This window comes from Scardinius erythrophthalmus (assembly GCF_964197995.2).
Source record: "Scardinius erythrophthalmus genome assembly, chromosome: 4".
Taxonomy (NCBI): domain Eukaryota; kingdom Metazoa; phylum Chordata; class Actinopteri; order Cypriniformes; family Leuciscidae; genus Scardinius; species Scardinius erythrophthalmus.
Window position 1 is genome coordinate 35,718,937 of NC_138224.1, and position 13,626 is coordinate 35,732,562.

Consider the following 13,626-nt stretch of genomic DNA (forward strand, 5'->3'; position numbering starts at 1 on the left):
TTTATAAAAAGACCAATCTGATCCTGGAGGAGCATACACATTGAGAAGAGTAACTAAAGAGCCCTCTAAATTTCCTGTAATCATGACATATCTACCCTCTTTGTCTGTGATGGTAGATATAAGTTCAAAATTTACTTGTTTTGATATTAGCATTGCCACTCCTCTCTTATGGCCAGATCTATAAGCGGATGAAAAAACATGTTTAAAGCCTGACCTATTCAGCTTGCTGTGTTCTACCTGTGTAAGATGTGTCTCTTGTAAGAGAGCAATTTGAACATTATCTTTTTTAAGTTTTGAGAAGATTTTGCTTCTTTTAATTGGATTGAGCACCCCATTCACATTGAAAGATATCACCTTAATATTATTTAACATAGTTTCCCTTTAACATACAACTTATCCTGCATCCCTTCCTATGATTCAGCAAATGAGCAGACACCCCCCTTACTGCAGTGAACAGCAGTTGAACACTCATAACAAAATGAAAACAATGAAGAACCATTAACAAAATAAAAACTTTAAAGGGGGGGTACAATGGTGTTTCATGTATTCAGAGTTGTTTACAGTGTTAAAGAGATGGATTCTCATGCTAAACATGGGCAAAGTTTTAAAAAAATATTTTGGACGAATAACGGAGAATTTCTATGCTGAAAATCTTACTTCCGGGTTGGTACAAGTTTCGGCTGTTTTTTTTTAGATCGTGGATCTAATGACGTAGATAAGAGTGGAACTCCTTATATGAGCATTTCTCTCGGAAAAGCGCGCCCGCGAGCACGTCGACTAGAGGAGAGCGAGACCGCGCACATCAACGCGCTTCAACAGGAAATCATCGGCAGCGCTGCATAGGATTTGTTCAACAATGTCTCCAAAAGAGTGTGTATTTGGATGTGAGGGAAAGCTTACCGTGTTCAGTTTTCCAAAGAACCCAGTGTTACAGGAACAGTGGATGCAGTTTGTTTTTCCGGGGCAGCAACGGAGTGTAGGAAGTGCGGTTGTGTGTTCTGTTCATTTCAGTGACGAATGTTTTATTAACAAGGCTCAGGTCGACGCTGGATTTGCAAATCGTTTGCTATTAAAACGTGGAGCGGTCCCAGTGATAAAAGACCCCATTCATGTAAGTACAACTGGATCAGATTTCTGTATTTTGCTGGAAATCAAGTACTACCGCTTGACTCTATAGCTCCGCCTCCAGGACCTCGGCTTTTTCCGGAGAGAATCGGAAAGCTGTATTTTTCTTTTCTAAATATAATAAAACTAAACACTTTTTTGAGATATTAAGGATGCACTACTACTCTATAGGTACTCAAGATTAACATGAGATTAGGTGAAACTGTGCATGTTATGTACCCTTTAAAGACTTCTAATAAAGAGGTCTCTTTTCTGACCTCGGATGAGCCGCAACAGAACGGCCCTGAGGGAAAACCTTCACAGTCCAATAGGGAAGGGCCCGCTATACTGATCACATTGGCAATACAGCTCGCACTCATGTGTCAGTTCAACAGCTGTCCTCCGACATTCATTATTACATTCCTTGTATAGGTGAAAACACTAGCGTCACGAAACTATTGAAATGGCTTAATCTATTTCCATGATGTCGAAAAAGGACAACAAGAAAACCATCTTAATAGAACCAACTTGTTAGACTCAATGATCGGACTAGCTACCGTTTAAAAGACTGGAGCTTTTCCTTGTAACTTGGCTTGTCTCTGGTGCGACCTCGTTCCGTTTTTTTACCAGCCGTGCGCCAGGTGAGACGTTGAATTCGCTCCATCAGTGTCCCAGGGGGCTGAATGACAGTGATGGGAAATCCCCTGTCGGCTAAATCCTTCGTCGCTTCTTCCGCAGTGTTGTATACCCGGATCGCATCTGGAAAAAACACCCGTAGCTTGGCCGGGAAGGGGGTTTGGAACTTGATCATCTTCTCCTTAAGTAGCTTCTTTGCTTCATTATATTCCTTGCGCTTTCTAAGTACTTCAGGGGCATAATCGTGATCAATGTTCACTTTCCTGTCTTGCCAGACAAAGCCCTTCTTCCTCCACGCAGTTCGCAAAATTTCTTCCTTCCTTTTATAACTGAGAAAGTTCACCACGATTGATCTCGGTGGGGCGTTTTCCGGCGGCCGTGGAGCGAGCGCGCGATGTGCTCTCTCAATCTGAAGGGATAGCGATGTTTCCAATTCAAGTTCAAGTTTCTCCCTCAGCATATCCTCGACGAAAGCAATCATCAATGGGGAATTGCCCTCCGCCCCTTCCACGACCCCGTAGATCCTGATGTTGTTCCATCGCGAACGGCCTTCTTGATCTGTTATCCTCTCTTCTAACTGCGTCTGAAGTTTCAGAACCTCCGCCATTACGCTTTCGGTGTTTTGCGATCTCTCCTCCAAGCCGACGATTCGTTCCTCCGCTTCTTCTAATCGGTCGTTGGTTTTTCGGATGTCTTCTTTAATGTCTTTTAGCTGATCAGAATTGTCTCTCCTAAAATCATGCAACTCGTGGAGAATCATAGCCAGGTTAACGTCTCCTCGGGTTCGCTGGCGCCTCCTCGCTCCAGTACCGTATCATCCAGACAGACATTTAATGGCGACTCGGCATTCTGCCCCCGTGCTTCTCGCTCAAATTTTTCGGATTGCAGTTGCTTCTTTTGTTTTCGCCTAGTGTGTACTTGAGCCCCCTCTTCCATGACAATGATAATGATAATTCGAGTTAGTTTCTCGTGTTTCGGGGCTAAATTCAATCACTTATTCGGAGAGCTAACCTTTCAAGCTGCCATCAGTTAGATGACGTCACCGGAAGTCCCTCAAAGGTAATTTTGATAGTAATATAAAATGATTTATGTGACACTACAATAATGACTGACTGACTGATTTCCATCAACACAAATAGAGTTTGAGAAAAGCACAGATACACACCGTCACTCATGACTCACAAACACACACTGATCTGACTGTCTATATGAGGATTCATTACACACATTTATTCTGACATGTTATTTCACTGACAGAAGATCAGCTGTAGAATTACTGAAATTACCAGAAAATAAAGAGACTGTAACATCTCACTGACACTGATTGATCATGCAGCTCAAAGCATTATGGGTAGAATCTCTCTACAGTCTGTTCTGATTCATCAACACAGTTTCACTGATGATTCATAATAAACCCTAAACCCAGGGTAGAGCGGTTGAGTGAATGTGGTCTGGACTGTGTGTATGAGGCTCACTGTGTCAGAGACTCTGTAGAAGGACAGAGTTCCTGCACTGTGATCCACATACACTCCTACTCTCCTGCTGATGGACTTTACAGGGAGTTCAGTCACTATGCTATTGTGTGTGAATGAGTAACTGGAGGAAGAGCAGAACAAACTCCAGGACTGATCATTAGATCCAAACTCACACCCAATACCCCGTCCCTTCCTCCTGATGCTCTTATATGACACTGATATACACACACCACCAAACGCACTATCACTCCACTCAATCTCCCAGTAACAGCGTCCACACACACTCTCTCTACACAACACCTGAAACACATCATCAAATCTGTCTGGATGATCTGGATACGGCTCATCTGTGTCAGTGTCGATAATCACTCTGTTCTCCTCAGACAGATAAAGGCGTTTATTCACTGTGTTCAGATCCAGAGTGAACTGATGGGAATCTGATGGAGAGAAAACACATCAGAATCAGGAATTATGAATCTGTCTGATCTTTTATTATAGCTGATCTCTTCATGTTCAATATATCAGCAGTGTCTCAATACAGTCTTTCAGATATCCTGTACAAATCATAATTTATATGATCAACTCTAAAACTCTTCTGTCATGTTTCTTTCACCTTCTACAGGAAGAACATGAAGACACTCAGAGAGTTTTTCTGACTTACATTGTAGGAAGTCGTTCCTGGTTCTGGGAACAATGTTGGTGCAAGTGACTGTGGAAATCAACAGACATGAAGAGTGTGATTATCACGTCAAGAGAAAATGATCCCTGCATCCGTTCCTAAGACATTTCTAATATGATCTTCTACATCAGGGGTGCCTAACCCTGCTCCTGCCGATCGACTGTCCTGCACAGTCTATCTCCAACCCTAATCAAACACACCTGAAGCAACCAATTAAGGTCTTCAGGATCACGTGAAAATTAAAGGCAGGTGTGTTTGATTAGGGTTGGAGATGAACTGTGCAGGACAGTGACAGGTTGGGCACCACTGTTCTACATGATATGAGATGATGGAGGATCATTTCTGAGAGCTGATGAATCTCCAGGGCCCGTATTCATAAAGAATCTTAATGCAAAGAGTAGCTCCTAGTGACAAAGTTCTAAGAAAATTCATATAAATGCGGGCGTTTACTCTTAAAATTAAAGAAAAAATCCTAGTAAAGAAAGAAGTAATTCAGAAAGCATCTTAACCCTTAAAAGAGGTCTTAAGGTCAAAATTGTTAGGAGCACGGACAAGGACTTTTAAGAGGCTTAAGAGTTTCTTTAGCAGAGGAGAAAATGGCAGAAAGACGAAGAGGGAGAAGAAATGTGTTGCAGACAATGGATGACAGTGAGTTAATAAGACGCTATAGATTAGATCGTGCAGGAATCATGTTTGTGACTGATCTTATTAGAGATGCGCTAACAGCTAACATTAACACAGCGCAGAAATGTCATAGCGCCAGAAATAAAAGTAATCACTACATTACGATATTTGGCAACTGGGAAAATGCAACAATGCAGCAGTGATGATTTGGTTCTGTCACAACATTTTCTGTAAGCAGAGTGATCACACAAACAATTACAGCCCTTTCAGAACCTCTTATTGTGTCGCAGTTCATTTCGTTTCAAATACCTTACAGGAAATTAACAGCATGGTAAATAAAAAAAAAAAAGGATTTATATACATATATATAATGTGTGTGTGTGTGTGTGTGTGTGTGTGTGTGAGAGAACGGTCAAATAGGAAAAAATGCGCATGTAATTTCAAAGTGAAGGCTTAGAATAGACCCTATACTTAAAATCACTCTTTTTTTCCTTCTTGGACAACCAACCAATCACAGTCTTCAAAAGATTGTGTCATACATAGCAACGGGGTCAACCCCGCCTCCTCACAAAGATGAAAGTTTTTGTCTTTTCCTTGCTCAGAGTTGCTCTCAGATCAGTCCCGAATTGCTCTTAAGCTAAGACTCCTACGTAAAAGTTTTTTAGCTAAATTAAGAGTTTTCTGAGAGGATTCTTAGAATCTTTATGAATACGGGCCCAGGACTTTACCTCTGTCAGAGATCTTCTTCAGCTCCTCTTTGCAGAAATCCTCCAGTTTGTCTCTCAGCTGAAGGACAGTTTCTCTCACAACATCAAAAGAGGAGAGAGAACTGAAGGGATTGTCATTTACGTCTGTAGATTCAGGAGGAGCTGAGAGAGACTGGAAACTCTACAGAAAACAGAAATTAAAGCTCATCACCTCCACACTTCATCAATAACCTGCACTACTGTCAGATTTGAGCGGCTCTTGTTGATCTTGACATCTTTAGTAACTGAACTAAATCCAGTTCTTTCACAGCATCAGATACATTTTTCTTTATGTTCATTATATGACATTAGAGCAACAAATTATATTCTTTCAATAGAAGTGCTAATCCTACGAGTTCATAGGCAAGGCTCATGTAGGCATATATAATCAAAATAAAAGAAATTTGTTGTGGAATGGTGAAGTGCTTGTGAACTGGGGAGCTGACATTTTATTTTGTGGGTATTTAATAAACTAGTGCAAAATGCCCGTGCAAAGTCATTTTTTGTGTGTGTTTTTAGTTATTATTGTTTTGGTGTGTTTGAGTGCTCATTGTTACAATTGCAAAGCAAAAGTTCAGTGACTTTTTTTTATTTGTGCATGGTAGAAAGCACACAGTGAACTCCGAGAAAACGCTATGCTTGAGCAAACAGTTTGTGAATAGGCAACTACAAATGATGCCTGTGAAAGAGACTGTGAATTACAGATTCAGTTAACATCCACAAATGAATAAGCGTGTCGATTCAGGGAGCAGTGCAAAGTGTGTGCAAAGTTTTTGTGTGTGTTTTTAGTAATTGATGGTTTGGTGTATTTGAGTGCTCATTGTTACAATTACACAGCAAAAGTTCAGTGACATTTTTATTTGTGCATGGTAGAAAGCAAATATTTATAATGACATAATGACAAACAATACACTACATGATTCAGGGAGCAGGATACACAGTGAACTCCAAGCTACTTAACCTCCACTGCTTTCTTCGACCCTCTCTGTGAGGGTCAAAAGCCAGAGTGGCTAGAGCGGCAAAAGCCAGTGTGTGCTTCTTTTACCGATATATATTTACCGTTTTTTTTTTTACATTTCTAATCCAAACAATGTCAAACTTGGCACTGCACTTACTCATGCCCGTAGCAAAACACCTGTCGAGTTTGAAATCCATAGGAATAACGGTTCGAGAGATATGCGAATAACACACACACACAGACAGACAGACACACACACACACACAGACACAGACAGAAAGACGTTCCCGTAATTTATAGATAGATATAATATACAGAAGTAAATGGCGTAGGTGACTTACAGATTTCAGGGAGCAGGCTACACAGTGAACTCCGAAAAATGGCCGTGAATAAAATATAATATTCAGAAGTAAACAGTGTAGCTGACAGAGTGTTTATGTCAGAATGTTTATTTTTAAACCACGACCTTCTAAGTGCTTCTTTTACCGATATATGTAACGATATCTTTTGCATTTCTCATCCAAACAATGTCAAACTTGGCACTGCACTTACTCGTGCCCGTAGAAAGACACCTGTCGAGTTTGAAATCCATCGGACTAACGGTTCGAGAGATATGCGAATAACAGACACACAGACAGACAGACAGACAGACAGACAGACAGACAGAAGTTTCTGTAATTTATAGATAGATTAAATATTTTTTATTAAGGAACAGGACTTGTTCAACTGTGTGAGGGCTGAGTCTATTTCTTTTTTTATTTTCTAGTACCGAAGGGTATGACACTCAAACCTGCTCAAGGGGTTCGCGCTATTTTTGAATCTGAATACGAAGCAGTCACGTGACTGTTTGTGGAAACGAAGCTTCGGACGTCACAGATCACGTGGTTATGGCAAAACGAATCAAGCTCCGATATACTGCTTCAATGAGAGATGTTTCATTTTTTTCATACAAGCTTCGAAGCCTCAGTGCCGAACGTCACATCACTACTGATTAGACATGGAGCGATTTTTAATTGGTGCTGACAATTAAAAAAAAGCATCCAGTTGAAAACAAAACAAATCAAAAGCAGAAAATATGGTGATAAGTACTTGGAACAACGTCTTTTTCCAATATTACATTATTTTAACAACTCTGTGGAATACTTGATCCTGATTGGTCAGTTACGACATACCAAGGTGTGTTATTCCCTGATAACAACCACCAAAATGAATAACACACCGTTCATCCGGGTTACTATGGGTCATCTTTCCCGGGACTATTTAAATGCTTAATGTGTCAGTCCGTTGTCTTTGACTATCTGGCAAACAGCACGAGTTACAATGGAAGACTTCAACATATATGGTAAAAACAATTTTTTTCAGCAATGCATAGAATCAGACGACTCCACTGACTCCACAGTTAAAACAAAAAAACTAAAAATGAACTTTGAAGAACAAACAACCACGAGACACAAAGAGCTGAATGAATCTGAACTTGACAGAATAGAAGATGACTGCTATGAAACTAACACAAAAGAATTTTATGGGCAATGAAAAATCTCATAGATTGGCTAATTGAGAAAAAATCCCAACAGATTATAAGTATGAGTCAGAAGAGCTCAATAAGGTGCTACGCTCCTTTTATGCGTCTGTTCAGAATGCAAATGGCCAGACTTATTTGGTAGCCAGCTATATGGCCATCAGGACTGGTGTCGCCAGATATTTCAAAAAGTTTGACATCCTGAAGAGTGCTACCTTTAACTCCAGCAATGCAGTTTTTAAATCTACCATTAAACAAATTCGCAAGATTGGTAAGGACATTAGTCAGCATCATCCCCCGATCTCGACAGCAGACATGCACCTAATAAAACATTTGGACGTGCTGTCACCACACACAGCCATTGGTCTTGTTCGGAAAGTTTGGTTTGATGTACAACTACATCTGGCAAGACGAGGCAGAGAAGGAAATCGACACCTAAGAAGGGACTCGTTTATCATAAAATGCGACGACAACGGTTTGTCATTATTCAACATTACTCTGTCACATTACCTAATTGCAACCAATTCAGCATTGTGAAAAATTGTTAAAAACAAAAACAAACAAAAAAACGCTTTGTTGTTAAATATATATATATATATATATATATATATATATATATATATATATATATATATATATATATATATATATATATATAAGTTTAGTTTTGAACTGTTGCTGTCTGGAAGCTCAAAACATCTTCGAGAAAAAAAAGAGATTTCCAGAGCTGAACTGCATTTATAAGTGCATCTCTTTAAATAGAAGATCAGATGAGAGTCTGACTGATGATGATATAATAACCGAACACACAGATCAACACTTCAGTCAACGGCTCATTCTGCTCTCATGAAATGTTTCTCTGTGAGTCTCTTGCTCAAGTCCACTATGACCCTGTTCTTCTAGATCTCTGTTACCTGCAGGAAATGGATGTGATCCTGTGTGTGTGAAAGCTGCTCCAGCTCAGCGTCTCTCCTCCTCAGATCATTGATCTCCTGCTCCAGTCGCTCCAGTCGTCCTTCAGCTCGACTCACTGCAGTCTTTTCCTGATCTCTGATCCGCTGTGTCGCCTCAGAGCGGCTTCTCTCAATGGAGCGGATGAGCTCAGTGAAGATCCTCTCACTGTCCTCCACTGCTGTCTGTGCAGAGCACTGTTAGGACACACATCACAATCACACAGTGGCTTCAGTGAGTCCTGACTGAGACGTCTTAAACTTCTCTTCTTCTCCAGACTCACCTTATGAGACGCCACAGCCTCTCTCAGCTGCTGAAGATCTTTCTCTCTCTGCTGGATCCTCTGCTGGAACGACCTCTGCGTCTCCTTCAGCTGGTGCTAAAGGACAAACCAATGACAGACAGTGACAGTAATACTACCACAAAATCATCATGTGAACAGCTGATATCAAGCAAATATTGATGATGAGATCTAGTATGGAAATGTTCAAAGGCTCAATCTAGGGATGCACCGATAGCACTTTTTCCAGAACGAGTCCGATACCGATACTTTCATTTTTGGTACTTGCTGATGCCGAGTACAGATAGCTGTATATTCATTCATTTGTTATTTTTAAAAAATATTTTGTAGAGAAAACCAAAAAAACATGAATCAAATTAGTTGCCTTAATTCATTTAGCAAATATTTCCTTCAGTTATTTTCACTCTTAATTATGCCTGTTAAAATGTTTTGCAGGAGCTTCTGTTACTTTCACTGTTCATTCTATTTCTTGTATATTTTATCTTTCATTAATAGCACAGTGGATATTTAGCAGGGATCAACAATAATGATTTTTGTCTAGTATAGTATTTTGCTGTCACCTTAAGAGCTGCACGCATCCCGACATATAATTACACAAGCATTTTCTGTTTCAAATGTTTACGTTCACTTAAGATGTAATCGACTATATTTTACAAGGATACTTGCAGATATGGGCATTTTAACATAATTCTGCATGAATTTGTCCGTTCAAGCTCAAGAACTCTACAAGCCGCTGTGCGCCGAATCAACGCCGCGTGTTTCGCTCGCGAACAGCAGATATGCATGAACATTAATATTTTTTAAATACATTTTAGTCTTACCTTTTTTCGTCAATGAAATTGCATGTTGATATAATCATATTTATCATTTAATGATGTTGGTCTCATCATTGTCTTGTCTTAAAGTATGTTTACACAACAGCGATGTACCAAAAACAGACGACAACATTGTCAAAATGATCCCCGTTCACACGGATCTGTGAAAATGACTAAAAAGTCTAAATTATGTTGCCAGGCCAGTAGTTGGTGATGTCACTTCAAGAAAAACACAATTTCCGTTTTTGTTGTTTACATGGAGACGGTAAAGGCATCATTTTTCAAAACCTTGACTTGGAAACCAGTTTTCAAAAGCTTGTGTTTTCAGTCACCCAAAACGCTGTTGTCTTGAAAATGAACAACCAAAACGCATTAATTTTTTCTCAGTTGAAAACACTGTTATGTAAACATATACTTAGTCATGGAAAAAAAGGTAGTCAATGAAAACTTTTCATCATTGATTTAATAAATTAAATTAAAACTACATAAGTGTTTCTACATTATTTCATCAGTAGTTGTAAGTTCATACCTGTTTCTCTGTCCTCTGTGTAGCCGCTGATACAATGTCATGGTTTTTATGTTCATCCATACACAGCACACATATACACTTCTGATCAGTGCGGCAGAAAACCTCGAGGAGCTTGTCGTGTTTCTGGCAGATCATCTCCTGCAGTCGTCCAGTGGCATCAGTCAGATTGTGACTCTTTCCTTTAAACAAACTCTCATGTTGTTCAAGGTGATTCTGACAGTAAGAGTTCAGACACACCAGACAGGACTTGACGGCTTTGTGTTTTCTTCCAGTACAGACGTCACACTGCACATCTCCAGCTCCAGCGTAACAGTCAGCAGCAAGTTTAGTCTTCTTGAGTTTCTCCACCATTTCAGCCAGAATGGTGTTTTTAGCTAAAGCAGGTCTTGGCCTGAAGGTCTGTCTGCACTGAGGACAGCTGTAGACTCTCTTCTCATCTTCCTGATCCCAGAAGTCTGTAATACAGATCTTACAGTAACTGTGTCCACAGTGGATAGTCACTGGATCCTTCAGGAGATCCAGACACACTGAACACATAAACTCATCCAGAGTAATTCTGGCTTCTGCCATTTTACTGCATGAAGACAGAGACACAAACACACAACAGCTCAGCTACACTTAAGTTTCACTTTCTCTGAACTCGTGTTTCCTGGTTCTGTGTTTGAGTGTCGTGTGCAAAAGATGATAAAACGTCCACTAGATGTCAGTCTCAAACAGACACTCAAAGAATGTACATTACAGAGGAGCAGACAACACAATTAAAGCACCCTGAATCTTTTCAGATGTGCTGGAAATTGCCATTGTTGACATGGTAATTGCAATAAAAAATGCAATAAAACTGTGAAATTTGGGACAGAGAGCTGGCAGACAGTTGTGCACTGAACCCTTTGAGAGAAACAGTGAACGTGTGATGAACTCTGGTATCAGTTTGTCCAGGTAAGATGTTCAGAATGTAAAATGTAAATGACTGTAAAACTCTCTGTAATTTAGAGGGTAATGGAGAGGGAAGCCAGACGAACTCCACATACTTGACAAGGTATGACAAGGCAAGCACCAGGGATGAGGGAAAAATGCTTTAGAAAATCCAGAAACGGTATTGAACAATGTCTATTCTAGGGGCCTAGCGCTGCTTCAAGAGTGAACATCTGGAGTCTATAATTGGGAATTCCTAATTTGCTGAGCTTCGACCATCTCATGTACTCTGGTGTTCAGATACTCCAAGAAATGCGTGTCTTTGCCATTATCATGAAAATATTAAGTTATCCATGGACACAGGATTTTGTTGAAGCTGTGGCCTGAAATCCAGACAGTCCCCACTGCATGTTTGGTCTGTGTGCTGAATGCACGAGTGGCAAGCTCTTGGAAATGCATGTCCTTAGTAACATCCCAGAGGAAGACAAACAAATTAAGGTGACCTAGTGCACATGGGAAGCAAAAGGAGGACTGCCGAATAAGGTTCAGAAGAGTGGCACACCAGGAGATGTAGCCTACTTGATTTTCTAAAGACGGCTGCTACAATAATTCTGCATCACCATTTTGTGAAGAGAAAACAAAGTAAATTTTCCCAGGCCAAAAAATAGCTAACAAAAACAGACAAGGAAACTGTGGTGCTGCTGGTAGACTTTGCCAAAAACTACATGGTTGCTTGCCAAGATCAGATCCGGTCAGAAACAGGTGACAGTGTTTCCCTCTGTTCTGTGGTCTGATGGAGAACCAGAGTCATATGCCATAGTGAGCGACAGCTTGAAACATGACAAGAGGTCTGTGGCAACGTTCCTCACCAGGACTGAGGAAGACTTTCAAGAGAAACATCCTGCAATGAGAGCGATGCACATATTTAGATCCCTGATGTCCTCAGCAGACAGGCTATCTATCCTTGTGACAGATGATGCTTCATTTGTAGATTCTGCAACCCTTACGAAAAAAAAGTATACTTCAAGTTCATTTTATGAAGTATACTTGAGTAATGTTGAAGTATATTTTTAAGTATACTTTATGTAGTAAGTATACTAATGTCAATATGTACTAGTAGTAAACTTGTAAGTGTACTATTTTAATACCGCTTGGGACTAAATTGGCCCACTTGAAGTATATAAAAGTATATGTTTAAGTGTACTATAAGTATAACAGTAATAAACTTTAAGTGCACAACTAGTTCATAATTATGTTTCTCATTTGTACTGCAAGTGAACTTATGGGTATACTAGTAGTTTACTATTTTAATACTTGTAACAACTTTGAAGTATACTCTCAGTAAACTACTAGTTTAGTAGTATTATACTTAGGGTTGGGTATCGGTTGGGTTTTATCCGATACCAGTACCTACTCGGTATTTTTCAAACGGTTCCGGTGCTTAAACGGTTCTTGAAACGGTACTTAACAAAACTAAACCGCACACACTTTATCAAAAAAATAATACCTGAGTGTGTGTGTGTGTGTGTGTGTGTGTGTGTGTGTGTGTGTGTGTGTGTGTGTGTGTGTGTGAGAGAGAGTGATTTTCTGATTTCTGATTAAATGAAAAATTGTGCCGTTTAAAAGGCTACTGATGTAGCCGAAAACACTTGAGTTAACATCAAAATTTTGTCTTCTAATATTATGACTTTTACAAAACAGAGAAATATCTGACACTGAGCAGAAATATTTAACACACACAGTATAGCCTCATATAAATATACTTGATATTGATATACTTCATACTTGATATGCAAGATTTGCAGTTGGCATTAAAATACTTGACTTATCCGAAGAGGAACACTGGCAGCTGAACTTGAACTTTAGTCAGGCGTGTCAGAGGTTTTGGGTTCTAATCCGCATTCGTAGTTTATTTTTTTATTTTTTACGATTATGCTCATCAGTGGTTGTATATCAAGCAGGGACACGTTGTGTCCATTATATTTTGTGATTTCACCAGAATGAATAGATAGGCGTCGTCTAGGGCTTAAAGGGATACTCCACTTTAAAATGAAAATTCTGTCATCATATACTCACCCTCATGTTGTTTCAAACCTGTATGAATTTCTTTCTTCTGCTGAACAGGAAGGAAGATATTTAGAAGAATGTCAGTAACCAGACAGTTTCTGGTCTCATTGACTTCCATAGGCTACTAGGAAAAAAAAATACTATGGAAGTAAATGAGACCAGAAACTGTCTGGTTACTGATATTATTCTAAATATCTTCCTTTCTGTTCAGCAGAAGAAAGAAATTCATAAAGAATTGAAACAACATGAGGGTGAGTATATGATGACAGAATTTTCATTTTAAAGTGGAGTATCCCTTTAAATCAAACTT

At 39.6% G+C, this 13,626-nt stretch overlaps 1 protein-coding gene across 2 annotated transcripts; it reads right to left on the minus strand.

The window, feature by feature from the left end:
* Nucleotides 1–498: 498 nt before the first annotated feature.
* LOC308689661 (tripartite motif-containing protein 16-like) lies at nucleotides 499–10,998 on the minus strand. 2 transcript variants are annotated; one of them, XM_081363494.1, is made up of 6 exons: nucleotides 10,338–10,998; nucleotides 8,976–9,071; nucleotides 8,656–8,889; nucleotides 5,247–5,406; nucleotides 3,877–3,924; nucleotides 499–3,652 (listed from the first exon to the last, which is right to left on the minus strand). In XM_081363494.1, exons 1-6 carry the CDS (start codon nucleotides 10,905–10,907, stop codon nucleotides 3,123–3,125), a joined length of 1,638 nt encoding a protein of 545 aa, XP_081219620.1. In that variant the 5' UTR covers nucleotides 10,908–10,998; the 3' UTR covers nucleotides 499–3,122. The 2 variants fall into 2 exon arrangements, with proteins under 2 accessions (XP_081219620.1, XP_081219621.1); XM_081363495.1 differs by having other exon boundaries at nucleotides 8,656–8,877; nucleotides 10,338–10,993.
* Between the last annotated feature and the right edge of the window lie 2,628 nt (nucleotides 10,999–13,626).

Coding starts and splice junctions, on each gene's coding strand:
- LOC308689661 (XM_081363494.1), bottom strand. CDS start 10,907: ATGGCAGAAGCCAGAATTACTCTGGATGAGTTTATGTGTTCAGTGTGT. Junction 8,890..8,975: donor AGGCTGTGGCGTCTCATAAG/GTGAGTCTGGAG, acceptor GTGTCCTAACAG/TGCTCTGCACAGACAGCAGT. Junction 5,407..8,655: donor ATCACATCCATTTCCTGCAG/GTAACAGAGATC, acceptor TGTTTTCTGTAG/AGTTTCCAGTCTCTCTCAGC.